Below are 17,280 nucleotides of genomic sequence, written 5' to 3' on the forward strand. Positions count from 1 at the left end.
ATACACACCTACAAATAACGGCTACAAAAAGGGACACAGAGTCACACAGCAGCGAAAATATCTTCACCACACTGACTTCACCCCGATGTCAGAATACAAGCCTAAAACCATCATCAGCAGCCCTCCCCCTCACCATCTCTCTCAGACCAACCCAACTACACAATCCAGAGCCCCCCAACTCCTGGCCCTCTGCCCCAAACCACGACCACATACACCCACACCTCAATAGAATCTAGACTTGGCAAAATTACACAAGACCTACACGAACTCCAGTCTGACCTACAGAGCTTAATAAATATCCTGTCAGAGTTGGTCTATAACAGATGGCCAAAAAGGACTCCAGGAAGTAATAGCCTCATCCATACACAACATAACATAAAACATAACATAACATGTGTATTTGTAAAGCGCGCGTTCACCACTAAGGGTATGTTGGCGCTGAATAACAGATGTTTGTTGTTACCCAACTCAATGGTACTCATTTTATCGACCTCAGATGGATGAAAGGCTAAGTGGACCCGCCGGGATTTGAAACTGTGACCATGAGGTCGAACACAGACCCCTGCAGTAGACGCATTAGTCCACTGAGCCACCAGACACGGCTGGAACCCAACACATACCACTCATGACTACCACAAACAGGCACTCCTTACAACAGGTTGGCGACCATCTCTTCACCCCCTCTCACAAGATGGCAATCTATACCCTACCACAATGCATCCACAAGGCCTGTCAGGCAACAGAATCCGCTATCAGACAATGACATACACTCCCTCCACCTCACATATAATCCTGCACACCACAGACAACCTGGCTCCCATACTAACAATTGCCTTGAACCCACACAAAGAACCTAGGCCTAATTCCAGAGAAGTACATTAGTCCAACCTGAAGCAGGTCCCCTTTGTACAGACTCCTTCAGTAGACACCAAACCACACCTGAAATGCATGTTTCTAAATTGCAGATCTGCCATGTAACACACAGTGGACATTGCTGACCTCATCCTTTACCCAAAAGCTTGACCTCTTACTCCTAACAGAAACATGGCTAAATGACTCCTCTGCATCAATCCTAGACATATTAGTCCCACCCAGCTATGACATTTTGAGATTAGACAGACTGAACAGACTGGTTGGAGGCATTGCCTGCATACACCACAGTAACCTTGCGGTGAGCCAGTTGCTAACCGGTGAGTAACAACAAACTACTCCGAACAATGCACGTGATCTGTCACCCTCCAAGCGACAGCCTCTCCTTCATCTTCATCTAACAAATCATCCAAGTCATCCTAGTCATCACTACCAACATAGGACAAAACTTCTCCCAGATCTTCCTCGGAGACTTCAACCTTCATTAGAACGACCCAAAAGACCCTTCAGGTAACAGCCTAAAAAGTCCTTTTTAGCGGACTTTAACCTGAGCCAAATCTGCAACAGCCCTACACACTAACTGGGTGTGACCCTGGACCTAATAATTGATAAAGCAAACTCCACTCAACTCGAATCTATTGTCCCATGCCACTGGACAGACCACCACTGCATCACTTTTCTCATCACCAAATCAGTGAGGACACATAAACCGCAAATTAAGAAATCCAGACAATGGAAAAGGATCACTTGGGACATAGACCTTAATGACTTGATATCCCTCAGCAATACCGCCCTGCCTCCTCAAGCGCACATGTCAGATGTCCATGAACTTACAAACCACTACAACAACTCCATGACGACCATTCTTGATACAGTTGTGCCCTTACTGCTAAAAAGCCGTCCACTAGAAACTCCAAAACATGGTGCATTGAGAGCCTAAAGGAAGAAAGACGCAATTTGAGACTAGCCAAATGAGTTTGCAGATTCTCACCATACCTAGAACACCTTAAGCACCTGCAATCACTGAGGAACACATACAATAATCACATTAGAAACTCAATAGCAAATTTCTTCAGAGTTCAACTAGACAAAGCCAGAAATCATCCAAGAAAACTGTTCAAAATTGTCAAACCTCAATCTACTCAAAAACGGAAAAATCCCTGCACAATGGGATCCCTTCAGCTGCCAAACTGCAACATATTTGCTTCCTTCTTTCTTGAAAAGTCTAAAAAGATTGAAAGTGATCTCGAAACATCGATTGAGCTACTCCAGATGATACCCCCAAATAGCCCAAGCCTGCATATAATCGTTCAGCACCCAGACCTACAAGGACTCACCCTCACAAACTAACCATTGTGGGACAGTTTCAAAACCTTTGATGAAAATGCCATTCTTAATATCATAACAACACTTAAACCGACAAACCACTTCTGCTACCCTCTACCAGCTAACATCTTCAATGAGATAAACATTTCTTTACTCCCTCTCTGGACTAAGAGAGTGAATGCTTCACTACTCCAAGGGGCTTTACGAGACTGCCTAAAATCAGGGCAGGTAACCCCTATTCCAAAAAAAAACACAGCAGATCATAGGAACCCAGATAACTTCTGTCCCATCTCCACCATCCCCTCTCTGGCAAAGCTACTTGAGAAATGCGAACATACCCAGCTATGCAATCACATTGACCAATTCCACTTTATTGACCAATTCCAATTGGGTTTCTGTCAGGGTCAAAGCACAGAAACAGTCCTTACACACATAGTTGATGATGCACTTAAAATGCTAGATCAGAACAAATATTGCCTCCTAATCCTCCTGACCTATCCTCAGCCTTCAACACGGTCAAAAAAGAGAGACTCCTTGAATTACCTGCATACAAAATGGGATTACCAGTGGTTGTCCCAAATTGGTTCACCTCATTTCTACACAACAGATCTCAAAGAATTAAGGTTAACCAATCCTTGTTCCCAACTACTCCGGTCACTTTAGGGGTACCTCAGGGTTCCACCTTATCACCTACTCTCTTTAACCTGTTAATTCAGCCTCTGACTGAAATTCTGAAAATGTCCATTGTACAATACCACATAATGCAGATGACACCATACTATACCTTAAAATCTCCTCCCCTGAGTATATCCGTCTACTCAACACAACTTTGCAAAAACAAAAAAACGGCAAACCAAAAACCACCATAAATTCAACTCAGTCAAAACGGAATTCCTCTTAATTGCTCCACCAAAAATATCCCTCAACAGTGATAATTGAATGAAACACCTAACAGCCTTCAACTTCCTTCCACACATTATAGATTCCACAAGATCACTAGGAATTACACTTGACAAGAATCTCAACATGCAGGAACACATCAGCTCAGCCACCAGAGGAGCAAACTTACAAATGAGCATTCTAAGAAAAATAAAACCCTTCCTCACACTTGACAACTTTAAATCAGCAGTGCAAGCTCTAGTAAGCCTCAGATTAGACTATGGGAGTGCTACCCTATGTGGTCTGCCGAGATCCAAGTTGGCTCCTCTAAGGGCATCCCTTAACTCTGCTGCAAGGCTCATCACTGGATCGAAAAGGTACAACCTAATCACTCCAGACCAGAAGGCACTAAACTGGCTCCCTTGTGAGGAAAGGATTCAGATGAAAAATGCTTGCTTGACCCACAAAGCCCTATAACACCGAAGTACCTAGCTGAGAAACTGGGACCGTCCGGCAGTGGCAGATCATCTAGAATCACCACCATCTTACTGCTAAAACCTCAAACATTTCAGAAAAATAAAACCTGCAACTGATCCTTCTCCGGATTGGCACCTAGAATCTGGAACTCCCTGTCCCCTGAAATCTTACTGATCCCTTCAATAACGTCATTAAAAAAAAAGTAAACTACTTTTAATGAATAAGCCTCTACTCTGAACCCACTGACTCATTCTCTGGATACTGATATGACACAATTCTCTAACCAGGGCTTGCGTGTCTGAGTCCCGGTTTGTAACTCACTGTCCCAGTCTTGATTTGCAACGGACAATGTCAGTGTCTCTTGGGTATCTATTTTCTATTTACTGAACTATTTGTAAAGCGCGCTAATACACTTTTAAGGTCAATTTCACGCTATAAAAAAGTTTATAAATAAATACATAAAAATAAATCTTGTAATTTGTGAATACCAAAAACAGTAAACTTACATTGAAGTGTAAATTTACCCTTATGAATCAGGCCTCCACTTGTCATTTGTACAGTGTTCCCTTCTTCTGGTTTACCATGCTTTCTTTCTGCTTTCTTGTGTGCCGTTTGCTATCCAACCTGTTTATGTGTTGTCCTCTGACACTCAACCATAGCTACTAATGCCTTTTCCCAGAACACATGCATCTGCCACTTCAGCTCACCAGTCTTGTGGTCTTCACCAAGCCGCTTCAACCCTTAATATGACAGATGCTGACTTCAGGACAAGTTGCCATTGACCTTCACAACCCTCTCAGTAAACCGAAAACATCAACCATTATTTTTTTTGTATGCTTGCTCCATCTTTCCAAACATGTCACCCCCTAAATTCATCTCCCCCCATTTGGCTTGACCCTTCATATTTGGGAATCCCCCTTTCCTGGACCACAACATTAAATGTTAATTTATTATGGCTGCAGAATATAAACACTCCTGCAGTGAGAGATCCAGATTGATAACCAATGAGTGAGCAGCCTTTGGCTGCGGCAGTAAAAAGTGAACTGATGTCTTCATTGGACTTCACGAGAGAATTTTAAATGCATTAATTCCAGAAAGGATTGAGTTAATTTCTGAATACAATAATCTCTTCCTCAGAAACATTCAGAATTTGTATTTTCTGCACCACATTCTATGGGTATTGACATTTACCTCATATTGTACACCTGCTCAGTTGTGCTGGTTTTAGCTGCTGACATTTACCAATGGAAAATAGCTGCAGTGCAATATTTACGGCAAATCTCACAACTTTGATTTCTATGCAAAGATGAGATTGCATAATGATCTGAATGTACCCTTAACTGTGATCTGGACCATAGTCTGTTTGCGCCAGCTAGGCAATTCAAACGTTTAATCGATTACAACACCAGTAGACAGTCTACAACAATCTTATCCGCATTAGAGCTCAAAAACGCAATTGTTTTCCAATTGCAAGCAGTCCAGCTGTTTTCACTGTAAACTTAACTCGGCAGGGGTGTTTTAATACTTCTATAAGCAAGGCTTTGTGTGTGGTAAATAAAATTTCTATATGTACTTTGATCTGTGCTCAATCGTTGCTGTTTCTTTCCTTGGACCTATACTTTCCCCCTTCCTACAGTGACTTGGATAGTCATGGGTTATTATAAACCTGCTTTCTCCTTGTCTCAGCTATTCAACCTTAATACCATTAAACTGCTTGGGGCACGTTGACACTTTGAAGAAAAATGTTAAAGAAAATGATAAGCACATATATATTTTTTTCAGGGCTTGTCACCAAAACATCACATCTTGGAAATATACATTTCACCTGGAATGAAATGACTGTAGAAGAATATCAAAGTGAAATGGAGGATAAAAAAGAGCAAATCAAATATGACTTTATCCACATGATTCAGGTAAATATCCACTCTGTATATGAACACTGGAATAAAGAAATCAAGTTTTGGCAAATAAAAGGATATACACATTAAGCTGACAGACCATATTCTTGAAAAGAAAGTTTCTTTAGCAAATATAAAAAAGCCACGGTCACTGAGAGTTTGACAGGATGGAAGAACTCTTATAAATTTGCTGTTCTTCTTCCCTCCAAACGTGTAGCTCCCCTTCCCCCTTCAGAGCAGGGAAACCACGATTGACTCCCAGCAGTCAATAAAGGCTTTGCCTTGTCCACCACACTAGGCTGCTTTTCAGGCACTAAGAGGACAACTCTAAAAGGGCCCGATGAATATTTTCCAAATGACAAATAACAATGAAATGAAATGAAATTTGGTTTTGTAAAGCGCGTTGCTACCCGTAGGCCTCGTAGCGCTGTGGATAGGTGGGGCCGGATAAAACCGTCAAGCTATTGGCGAAAGAGAAATGTTTTCAGACTCTTGCGGATTTTTTTGAAGATCGGGTTCACCGCGCAGTATGAGCGGCAGGGAATTCCAAGCAGCGGCCGCGTTCCATGAAAAGGAGCGGCCACCCCACCTAGCACGTTTAATTTTCTTAGTTGAGGCCAGAAAGGTTTTGCTGGAGCGCAGTGATCAATGTGAGTGGTAAGGGGTGACTAGGGAGCTGATCATTGCAGGGGCTTTTTTCCACAAGGCTTTGTGCGTTATGCACATCGCCTTGAATCGTATCCTGGCCTGAATAGGCAGCCAGTGTAATTCCTTCAAGGCGGTGGCTCCCGAGTGTCTTCTGGTTAATCCGAGAAGAAGACGTGCTGCCGCATTCTGGGTTACTTGAAGTTTTTTTTATCGTGCTGACAGGTGCACCCAAGTAGAGGGCATTCCCGTAGTCAAGATGGGACAGGATAAGGGCCTGGACCATTATCCTTCAGGCTTGAAAAGAGAGGAGGGGGAGAACTTTCCTCAGCATTCTCATTAGCCCAAAGCAAGTGGCGGAGAGTTTGGTGGCTTGCTGATTGAAGCTCAGGGTGTCATCCAGCCATACGTCCAAGCTTTTAATCTGTTCTTTTGGCTCGTGGGTGGGGGTACCCATGCAAAGCGGCCAATCAATGTTGGGTCTTGGTACAGCTGTTTTTCCCAGGAACATTAGCTCCGTTTTGTCCCCGTTCAACTTTAAGTGGGACAAGGTCACTCATTTTGGTACCGCTTCTAGACATCTGGCCAGGTTGTGGGGAGTGTCTCCTGGCTGATTCATGGCCACCACTAATTGGGTGTCATCAACATAGGTTACAATTTCAAATCCATAAGGATGCATGATCTTTTCTAGAGGCTCCATATATACGTTAAAAAGGGTGGGGCTCAGGGAGGAGCCCTGGGGCACTCCCTGATTGAGGGGCCAGATTTTAGAGTGCGTGGCTCACTCTGCCACCTGAAACTTCCGATCCTTTAAGAAGGACCGTAGCCACGTAATGGCTTGTCCTGCCACTCCAAGCTGTTTTAGGCAGGAGATTACAGTGCTATGGTTCACGGTATCAAAGGCGGCACTAAGGTCTAACAGCAAAATTGCTGTGGTGCCGCCTTGATCCATGTGCTTCCGGGCTAGCTCTGTTACTGTCAGCAGGGCAGCCTCTGTCCCCAGTTTTAGGCGGAAACCTGCTTGATAGTCATGGAGTAGATGGTTAGTCTCCAAGTATTGCATCAGGATGGAATTTATATGTCTCTCAAGCAGCTTACTTATCCAGGGGTGGAGGGAGATGGGGCGATAGTTGGCCATGTTTACAGGGTCAAGGTTGGGTTTCTTTAGGAGGGCCCTAACTTGAGCACACTTCCAGGCCTTCGGGATGTTTCCTGTGGTGATCGAAGTGTTCATAATATTTAGAATGGTTGGTCTGATAGAGTCTGCCACTTTCAGCAGATGGCGAGGGGGAGCAGGGTCAGTGGAGGATCCCGATGTTACTTTAGGCATCAGTGCCTTAAGGGAGTCTACATTCAGCAGGGGAAATTCTACTAACTGACAGAGGGAATCTACATGGGTATTGACTGTCTCCAGAGAGTCCTGTTCGTTGGAATTAAATGAAAGGGAGATAGACTGAATTTTTTGGGGAAAAATACTCTGCCTGCCTATCGCAGCGGCTTTGAGCTTCGCTGGGGTCGTGCAGGATAGACAGGGTACTAATCAGGGATTTAGCAATCCGAAAGATTTCCCTCGGGGCGTTAGCTGTGGTCCTGATTTTTTCCTCAAAAAAAACGCTGATTGTGCCAATGCAATTTCAGCCTTATATTTCATGATGGATTCCCGGTGGAGGTTCTTGTCTTGCATCCCCAGTGTGCGTCTCCACAACCTCTCTAGCTTTCTACAATGAACCTCACACACTGGGAGGAAACACTATGTAACAATTCACAGTGATTCCAACACACATGGAGAAAACGTCATGTGCCACAGGACCATATGTTTTCTTTTCAGAAACAAATCACCACTTTGGAATGAAAAAAACAAGCATTGGCAAAACTAAAAAGGCCCATCTTCCCCCTCCCTCTCCTCCGGGGAGCCTATCTTCTTTGCCAATGCTATTTTTCTCATAAATGGACACCAAATGTGTGCACACAGACATAGTAGCCATCTTGTGATGCTTTTTCTTAAAGAACATACAAAATTTCAAAGATGGCTACAATACAACATGCGGAGGTTGGGAGGTCTTCATTGAATGATTAGCACTGTGCATGCACACAGTAATGCAGCAACAGCCTTTCTAATTTAGTTTAAATTTAGCGTTCTAGGATCGCAGGAATGAAGTATGCATGAGATGCCATGAAATGGGAAAGAAGCAAGCTGCCTGATAGTAGTGTGCCTCCGTAAACACTTTAGAGAAACCATTTCAAAATAAGAGGGAAAAAAATAGTTATAGACAGTTGAGAGGGCCGGGGGCGGAATATGTAGGAGCAATGCAGATCCTCCAAAGGCAGGGGACCTGCTGCAGGTCTGCCTCATGCTCCTAAAAATAACCATCAACAAGTGACTCCTTATCTTGAATTACTAAGGACACCCCCTTCAAGGAGAAACATAACTACTATGCAATTCAGCACACAAAGAAAGTTGTATCAATTGATGACCATTCTGTCTTTTATATACAATTTGGGAATGAACAATGGATGAAGGTATGGCTTGATTTTAACTTGAATGACTTACTATGTTGCTCTAATGTTGCTGCAGTATGAGTCATTCAGGAACTGCATCGCATATCATGGAGAGATGTCAGTTTAATATATTACTGGTATTGTGTGTTGACATGCTGATTTAGATTTCAAATTAAAAGGTAATGAAATAGACTTGAACCTGGGCTGTGCCACTGACGTTTTGAATGTTAGAGAAATGTTTGTTTTCTTTGTGTCCTGGTCAAAGTGAGAGGGATCCCCATGTCCTGATAACCTATAAGCACTGGTTGAAAAATACCTGGTCAATTGTGAAGGGTGCAGATCATTAGAGTGAAGGAGCAGATCCATCACTACGCTGACCGGCAACACCACCCTCCTGAAACAGCTGCTTACATGATGACACTAACTCAGGGAATGAGTGACTGCCATATATGCATTTCCTCCTCACAGATGCACCTATACGCCTCCCCTAGCAGACATACATTATTGCAAATGCTACCACTATTAATCTATGAGCACATCTGTTACCACGCTAGGTCCATCCTCTGAAGCATGAAAAGAAACAGTGTAAGGGCAAAGGAAGACGCCAAGGCCAAAAGACTGTTTTGTCCAATTGGAACACTGTGGCAGATGGAATGGGTACAGGTTGGTATTCTCACCCAGAACTCCATGCACAATAGTTGGAGACACATCTTCACCATTCAGCACACTATAACCCATGAATGTCCTGATGATCTTCCTAGTAAGACAGAGATGAAGTCAGTATACTTACAATAATAGAATGACCAATAACTGTGCCCACATTAGCACTATTGAGCAGACAACACTGATGACAATGAGATCTCCCTATCATCATCTTTACCCTGTTGGATGCTCTAAACATTGTGCTGTCTCACAGCATCCTTTTTATTTCACATCACCAGTGTGACTAGTCACCACCTTAAAAGTCTCCCTGATTTGGAGTGCGACTCTGTCAAAGCTGCCCACTCCTGCAGCAACTGTTGACCCACCATTTTCTATTAGTCACATACCTCTTGTTGTCACTTTCTTATAGCATTCACCACCCTGTGGATTTGGTACATCACATTCAACTTTTGCCTAGTACCAGTGACTGGTAAGAGGCAAATGTTGCCCCCATTACTGATAATGCCCATATGCTTAGTCAGGGATTCTCCTCTACCAGCATTTGAGTTTCTTGATTGTTGGAGTTCCATGCAGTGCTCTCATGGTATGTACTCATCCTAGCCTACTTATTGACATGACATTCTGGACACTTAAAACTATGGAAAATTCTGTTCTAACCAGTGCAGTCGAAGTTCTAACATTAAGTCAATCCTTTTGCATGTGTTTCTATGTTTTTCCATCTTCTAAGAAAGTGTATAGTGATGATCCAGTTATTTGCTCTGGTGATTGCAAGGGGGCAGCGACCCCCCTGCTCTTTTTTTGGTCTTTTTCATAGGGGAGATCTAATACTGATCTGGGTGGGCGTTTTTAATTCTGCTTTGTGTCCAGATAGTGACGATACAGTGTGCGGCCTAATGGATGTGAGAGAATGTAGCATCCCACATTTTTCTCATACCCCACAGGGCGACGCCCTCAATAAATTCTTCTTCTTCTTCTTAGGTATGAGTTTTGCAAATGTTATGACTTCCCTGCCCACACAGTTTTCGCAGACTTTTCATGGCAGGGGGATGAATACCACTATTGATTTTATAATAATCCCAAATAGGACAGCTGCGAGGGTCCAAAGTTTTAAATCCCATAAAAATGTCTTAAGTGACCACTTCCCCCAAATGGTGGCGATAACAGTGGAAAAAAAATGCAGAAAACACACCCTAAAAGAACCCTACATTTACAGCATTTAGAATGAAACAAAATAAACAGGTATTCGTTGAAATGGGCCCAGGTAGAGACTTCTGAAATAACGAAAGAAGTGGTAGAAAAAAGCTTGGACGATATTATGATATGCCTTGAGGAGTCCGCACCATATGGAGACATATTGGGGGCTTATATACCTATTACAGTCTCCATCAGGGACTCTTTGAAAAAGGAATTAAAAATGGGGAAAAGTCAGAAAGTGGGTTGGTTTGATAAAAACTGTACAAAAGCAACAACTTAAAGAATGCCCTCTAAAAGAAAGAACAAGACAGAATAGAAATAATTCAAGTAAGGAAAAATTATAATCAAGCACTAAAAGCAAGAATGAAAGAACTAAAAAAGATCGACTGGGCTGACCTACATAAGGCAAGCTGAGATATTGATAGCACTGCATTCTGGCGTGTGGTTAACTCTCCTTTTATGAGAGCGGAGACAACTCCGAGACTGAAAATTTGCATTAGTGAGGATCAATGGGTGGAGCATTTCTCGAGAATGTATGCGAAGAAGAAGGAAGTCAGCCTGCAAAATGATTGCCCCTTATTACTTAGACCCACTAAAGTGTGCTTTCCCATTAATATAAATTTTACTCTGGACAACAAAGTCCAACTTGCCCTGAAAACCAGCAAGGGTAATAAGGCCCCGGGACCAGACGGGGCGCCTATAGACATATTTAAACATAATCTAGAGCTATGGGGCCCCATTATAAAACAGGTTCTTGTAGCAACCTGCAAAGTTGGTCTAATAGGTTCTTGGTCGGAGTCAATAATGGTCCCAATCTTTAAAAAAGGCCACAGACTAATTCCAACATGCTATCTGCCGATCTCTCTACTAGATTCATTGGGGAAGGTGATGGGGCGCATTATTTTAAATCGTATTCAAGAATGGGCAGAGGACAATAAAATATTAACCGACCTGCAATTCGGCTTTAGGGAAGACCTGGAACTATAAAACAGGGCCTAAATGTAGCTATTCTGACAGAAAAAAATACAAGGGCAAAAAAGGGGAGATTGTACCTGGCCTTCGTCGATCTCTCCACTGCCTTCGACTGTGTATTTCACAAGAAATTATGGAGAACCCTCGAAGCGATGGGAGTCGAAGTGGCCTTGGTCCAAGTGGTCAGAAGATTACATTCTAATGCCAGAGCCAGGGTAAGGTTTGGATTAAATGGGGAAAACACTGCCTCATTTGCTATAGAAAGGGGGTTAGTCAGGGCTGTGTCCTGGCACCCTTCTTATTTTCCCTGTATACAAATGGGTTAGAGCGGGTGATGCTGGATGGGTGCCAGGACCTGCTTCAGGAACAAAATCGACCTATACCGACCCTACTCAATGCCGATGACACAGTGATAATGGCCCGAACACCAATAGAGCTACAGCCGGCTCTACATAAATACAATGAGTATATGGAAAGCCTCGACTTAAAGATAAATGCCGCACAAACTTTTATAATGGGCTGCGGGAATGCCACTAGGAAAGAGAAATCTATTTTTATTGTTAGGGGTAAACTCGAGAATACAAAATCAAATCCTTATTTGGGTATCCTGAGGGATAACAAGGATTCCTGGAAACAGGCCATAAGGGCGAAGAAACTCTTATTTATGAAATCCATGCCTGCTCTTGTAAATTTTGCGCCGAAATTAGGAATGTGGCCACCATTGGAATTGATAAAGATATATGAGGCCAAATGTGTTAGTGCGGTTTTATATGGGGCATGGATTTGGGGATATTGTAATGTATCAGCGATATAAAAAGTAGAAAACACTGTTATTCGCTATGTATTGGCAATCCCTCGTTCTACTTCAACGTTCGTCTGCCATGCAGAGCTGGGGATGCATTATATAACGGATAAAATGGGAGTCCAGCCACTCTTATTGTGGTATTGTATTTGGACATCAACAAAGACAACATTCAATCAAAGCGTTATAAGCAATTCCCTCAAACTAGAGCAAGCCCTAGCAATCAGATGGCTGAAATACATTAAAGATTTTAAGATGGACTTGGGACAGCCTGATTTTTTTATTAATCCATTACAATTGAATAATATTTCTAGAAAAGATTTTAAAAAACAGTGTATGCTTCACATGGACGAATTAGGATATGTTAGTGAAGCTCATAAGCTCACAGTCTGCCAAAACCAGTTGATTTTATCTACCACAGGAATACAACCATATTTGACCTATCAGGAAACTGGATATGATAGATTTGTATTGGTTTGATTTAGATTAGACTGCTTTCATCATCTAGTTTCATTTCCTGTAATTAATGATTGGTCTAGAAATTTAGGACCTTGCCCATGTGATGGTGTTGCAGCCCAATCAACAATACACGTTGTTTTATTCTGTTAATACTATGGGGTATACAGAAAAAGATGGATTATTCAAATTTTTAAAATGTGGGGTCTGAGGCAATGTCGCCCAGCCTATTTTGCACTCCAATTATTGGAGAATGATTGTTATGCCAAAAATATAGCACTATTTTAAAAAAATGTAATAAAATCACGGAAAAATTTAACACATTTTTAAGAAACTTGTCTGTTTTGCACAAAGCATCTTTGTTGAACATGAAATTGGTATGGAGTAATGAATTTACCCTTGTATGGGTGTTTGGGAAAAAATTATAATATGATCTGTGTCTCCCTCTAAAGCAAAGATTTTAAATATTTGTGTTTTGTATCTGTGTGTTAGGCTTTTATGTTTTTTTAACATTTTGAAACGAAAACCGAATATATTTGAATTTAGTCCTCACTTATCCACAATATGCTTTGTGTTCAAGAAATGAGTGCATCAACCAACCCATGTAGCAAGGTATTGTATATCCCTGGTCACTCCACAAGAGAGAGAAAGATAACATAAATCTCCGGGTCAACAACTTTAGCCTCTTGGTTGGAGAATGACACCTAACCCTGATTCTAACTTTAGACAGGTGCTTTCCTACTTTTTGAGATGATAGCAGCCCTGCCGCCTAAGCAACCTCTAAAACATATTCTTAATCATTGGACCAAGAACACATTTAAGGGGAAAAGAAGATTTAAAAAAGAAGAAGAAAGAGAAAAATAACAAGAGACAAAAAGGAGAAGAGCAAAAAATGTGTATATTGTGTGCAGTTCTAGTGTGATACATTTGGAGTATTAATCTCCACCCATTTATCCCAAGGTTTCCAGTTTTTGGTTTTCCTAATCTGTTTACTAGATGGATCTAATGATGCTACCCTCTGAATAGAATAGATCTATTATTCTTCCATAGGGGAGCAGGGTAAATTCCATTTAATACAGAGCTTTCTACGAGCAAGCAAGATCAATGTGAAGAAAAGTGCTTTGTGATTTTTTGTTAGTGATTGATTATCTAAATCCCCTGGTAATACCCCAAAATTATTGAAAGTATAGTTAATTTTATTTCGTGACCCATAAGACCTGACATGATCTTACCAACTATCTGTCAAAAAGAAAGTATTGCAGGGCAGCACCAAAACATATGTGCCTTATTTGCATTATCTTCTGCACATTTCTGGCATTTCTTTGGGCTATCTCGTCAATATTATGGACTATTTGAACACCAAAACATCTGATTTCCTTATTTGTGAAATCACTTCTAGAGAGGGCGTTCCATTTAATCAATTCTGTGTTTTGTTGATTGATCACATATCCAGATGCCCTCCCAAAGCTCTCTAACTCATCCCATGTCAAAGGGATTGATTTCTCTAGGTCACTACTGAAAATTATAAGATCATCTGAATATAGACCGATTTTCTTTCCCCAACCATTACATTTGAAGGGATGATATTCTGGCAGGCTCTCAATTTGCATGCAAGGGGTTAAATATATATATTAAAAAGTAAAGGAGAAACGGGGCAGCCCTGTCTAGTCCGCCTACCTATTTTTATTGATCTTGTAAGATTAATGTTAATGAGGATTTTAGCGGAGGAGTTATTATATTTGCTTTAATTGCTGTTAAGAAGATTAAGGCTCTGAATGATTTCAAATAGAAAAGAGCAGCTAACCCGGTCAAATGCTTTAGCATCATCGAAGGACATTATTGCTAATGGGATCTTCTATATCTGCGCCATGTCTATTGCCCTGATTAAGTCATGCGTTAATTTGCAAAGCTGCCTCCCTTTCATAAACCCTTTCTGGTCTAGGTGTATAAGTGGTACTATTACCTTATCCAGGCGTTTGGTTATAATCTGTGTGTATAATTTATGTTCGTTATTTAAAAGCAAAATAGGCATGTAAGATTCACATGTTCTTGGGTTATTGTTTGGTTTTAATAGAATAGTTATGGTAGCTTCTTTCCATGACACAGGGAGGTTATGACCCTCTATAAAGGCCAAATTGAACAATTGAGTAAGAAAAGGCGTAAGTTCTTCCTTTAAAATAACATGAATCTCATTTGGAATAGAGTCAGGGCCGGCGGCTTTCCCCTTTTTAAAACTGCTAAAAGTTGAGCAACTTCCTCCAGAGTTATGAGGTGCTTTAGTTGACTTTTTTCATTACTTTGAAGAGAAGGAAGATCTAACTCTGAAAGAAAATCATCCATGTAATCTTCATCTAATACTGTCTCTTCTGTATACAGATTTTGGAAAAATTAAACAAAGGCTTCCTCAATCCCAGAGTCATCCGTAATGATGATACCAGTGTTTGAACATCGGAGGTCCTTTATCCAATTTCTAGACTGGTCAGCTTTGTTTTTCCACGCAAGGAGTTTGTCGCACCCTTCCCCATAATTGTGATGAGACAACCTACTGGCCTCACGCTTTCTTTTAATTTTTACCTCTAGATAATCTGTGACCTTATGTCTCACAGCTGTTAAATCTCTTAAGGCAGTGGGGGCCCCTAAGTTTTTTTTCAAATCCTCCTGAGAAGTATGTACTTTATAACTATAACTATAAGTATAACTTTCTAATTTCCACCTTCACTCTTCTATTTTGGGCAATAGAAATAGTTGTTAAAAAAACCTCTAAAATATGTCTTATACGAATCCCATACAACTTGTAGGGAGGCTGAATTAAAATAAAAAACCCTTTAGTTGCTATTTTTAATTTTCCAATTACTGTATTTTCTAAACGTAGTCTACGATTTATGGTCCACCTACGAGATGGCGGGCCCTTAAGCATAGCAATTTCTAAGACCACCGCGGAGTGGTCAGACATATGTTCTGGGACAGGACTAACCTTAATGGTATTTTTATATGTAGCAGCATCAACCAAAAAAAAATCGATTCTGGAATGGTGACCACACTTCTTATTATGAAAAGTGAAATTGCCTCCAGCTGTCCTTATCTTATTACTCATCTCTCTTCATACATCCACGAGCCATATATCTGACATCAATTGCCTCAGGGCAACTCTCATATTTTTTGTATTTACCACTGCTCTGCTTGAGGTTGTCTTGGTTAGGGTCTAAAACCAAGTTAAAATCACCCCCAAATATGATAGGGTCATTTGTACTACTTAACTGAAAGAGTAGATTGTATAATGAAGCTGGGTCGTTTAAATTAGGTCCATAATACCCTACAAAAGTCAGCCAGGAACCATTTATTTTAGCCCTAGCGATTGCCCACCTATCTAGGAGATCAACCGTGCACTCACCGAACATAACTTGGGCAGTATTTCGAAACAAAAGAGCAACCTCTTTTATTGTACACGTTTGAGTTGTGCAAATACAATGTTCTAACCATTTTAGATTGTTTTTAATTGATGTCCATTCTTCTTTAAGCAAATGTGATTCTTGAATAAAGAATACATTGTTATGTTATGTTATGGTATTTTAATTTATACAGCGCACAGCTACTCAGAAGTGTTCCCGTGCTAACAGCAAAAAGGCAGAAGATGCACAAATACCAATTAAAACAGTAGGGTTATTAAAGTGTTCCTAAACAGAAGAGGATCCTGAGTGGCTCTCAAAGCCAAGGGCAGCGCATTCCGGCCAGACAAGCTTTGCGCACAAAGGAGTTCCCCCCCCCCCCCCCAGTCGCTGGCGCTTAAACTTCAAAGTCTGCATCAGCAGCTGTGAAGACGGACGCAGCTGTCTCGCTGGTGTATAAAAAGTAAGTCTCTTCTGCAAATAGGTAGGACCAAGTCCGTAAAGGGCCTGTTGCACAATTGAGAGCATTTTAAATTTCAGGCGAATTTCGACAGGAAGCCAGTGTAATGACCGTAGAAGAGCCTGAGCTCTGTGCCTGGATGACAGCCCCCCTAGGAGTCTGGCAGCCGAGTTTGGAACCACTTGTATTTTCTTCACAAGGAAACCTGGGCCGCCAACTAGGAGGGCGTTGGTATAGTCCAATCAAGAAAGAATCTGTGCCCGAACAACCGTCTCTCTGGCCGAGCTCGGCAGGAAGGGCAGAAACTTTCTCAAACTTTTCAACACACCAAAACAGGTGCCAGCCAGTTTTTTTACATGCGTTACAAAATTCAGATTCTCATCGAACCAAACGCCAAGCTTTTTGGCGGCACCCTTATTCTCAGGCGGGCAAGGAAAACCAGGAGGCCATTGCTATCAGAGAGTCTGTAATATTCTAGGATTCTCTTTCTTCTGGAAGGGACCCTAGGACCTTTGACATTCCATGACATAATTTTCATGCTTTTAGCTAACCCTGTCCTAACTGTGTCTATCCTAAAAGACAGAAGTATTAAAGGAATGCATTTTAAGAATGCTGCTTACATTTAAAGAGGAAATCGCAAGTCTTTCCGGACCAATTTGAAATATTTGACTGTTATTCACAAATGAGGATTTTTTTTTCTTTTTTCCCACATGCTCCCCCACCCTGTATATAAACCAAAAATAACTACATTTT

General features: G+C 41.5%; 1 protein-coding gene across 1 annotated transcript in view; it reads left to right on the forward strand.

The window, feature by feature from the left end:
• LOC147732922 (histamine N-methyltransferase-like) overlaps positions 1–17,280 on the forward strand; it is a 284,151-nt gene that overhangs the window by 125,171 nt on the left and 141,700 nt on the right. Inside the window, exon 3 of the mRNA XM_086955067.1 lies at positions 5,335–5,465. Within this exon, the coding sequence (XP_086811193.1) occupies positions 5,335–5,465 (131 nt within the window). The remainder of the gene's footprint in view (positions 1–5,334; positions 5,466–17,280) is intronic.

Source organism: Lissotriton vulgaris, chromosome 2_1 (assembly GCF_964263255.1).
Source record: "Lissotriton vulgaris chromosome 2_1, aLisVul1.2, whole genome shotgun sequence".
NCBI classification, from domain to species: domain Eukaryota; kingdom Metazoa; phylum Chordata; class Amphibia; order Caudata; family Salamandridae; genus Lissotriton; species Lissotriton vulgaris.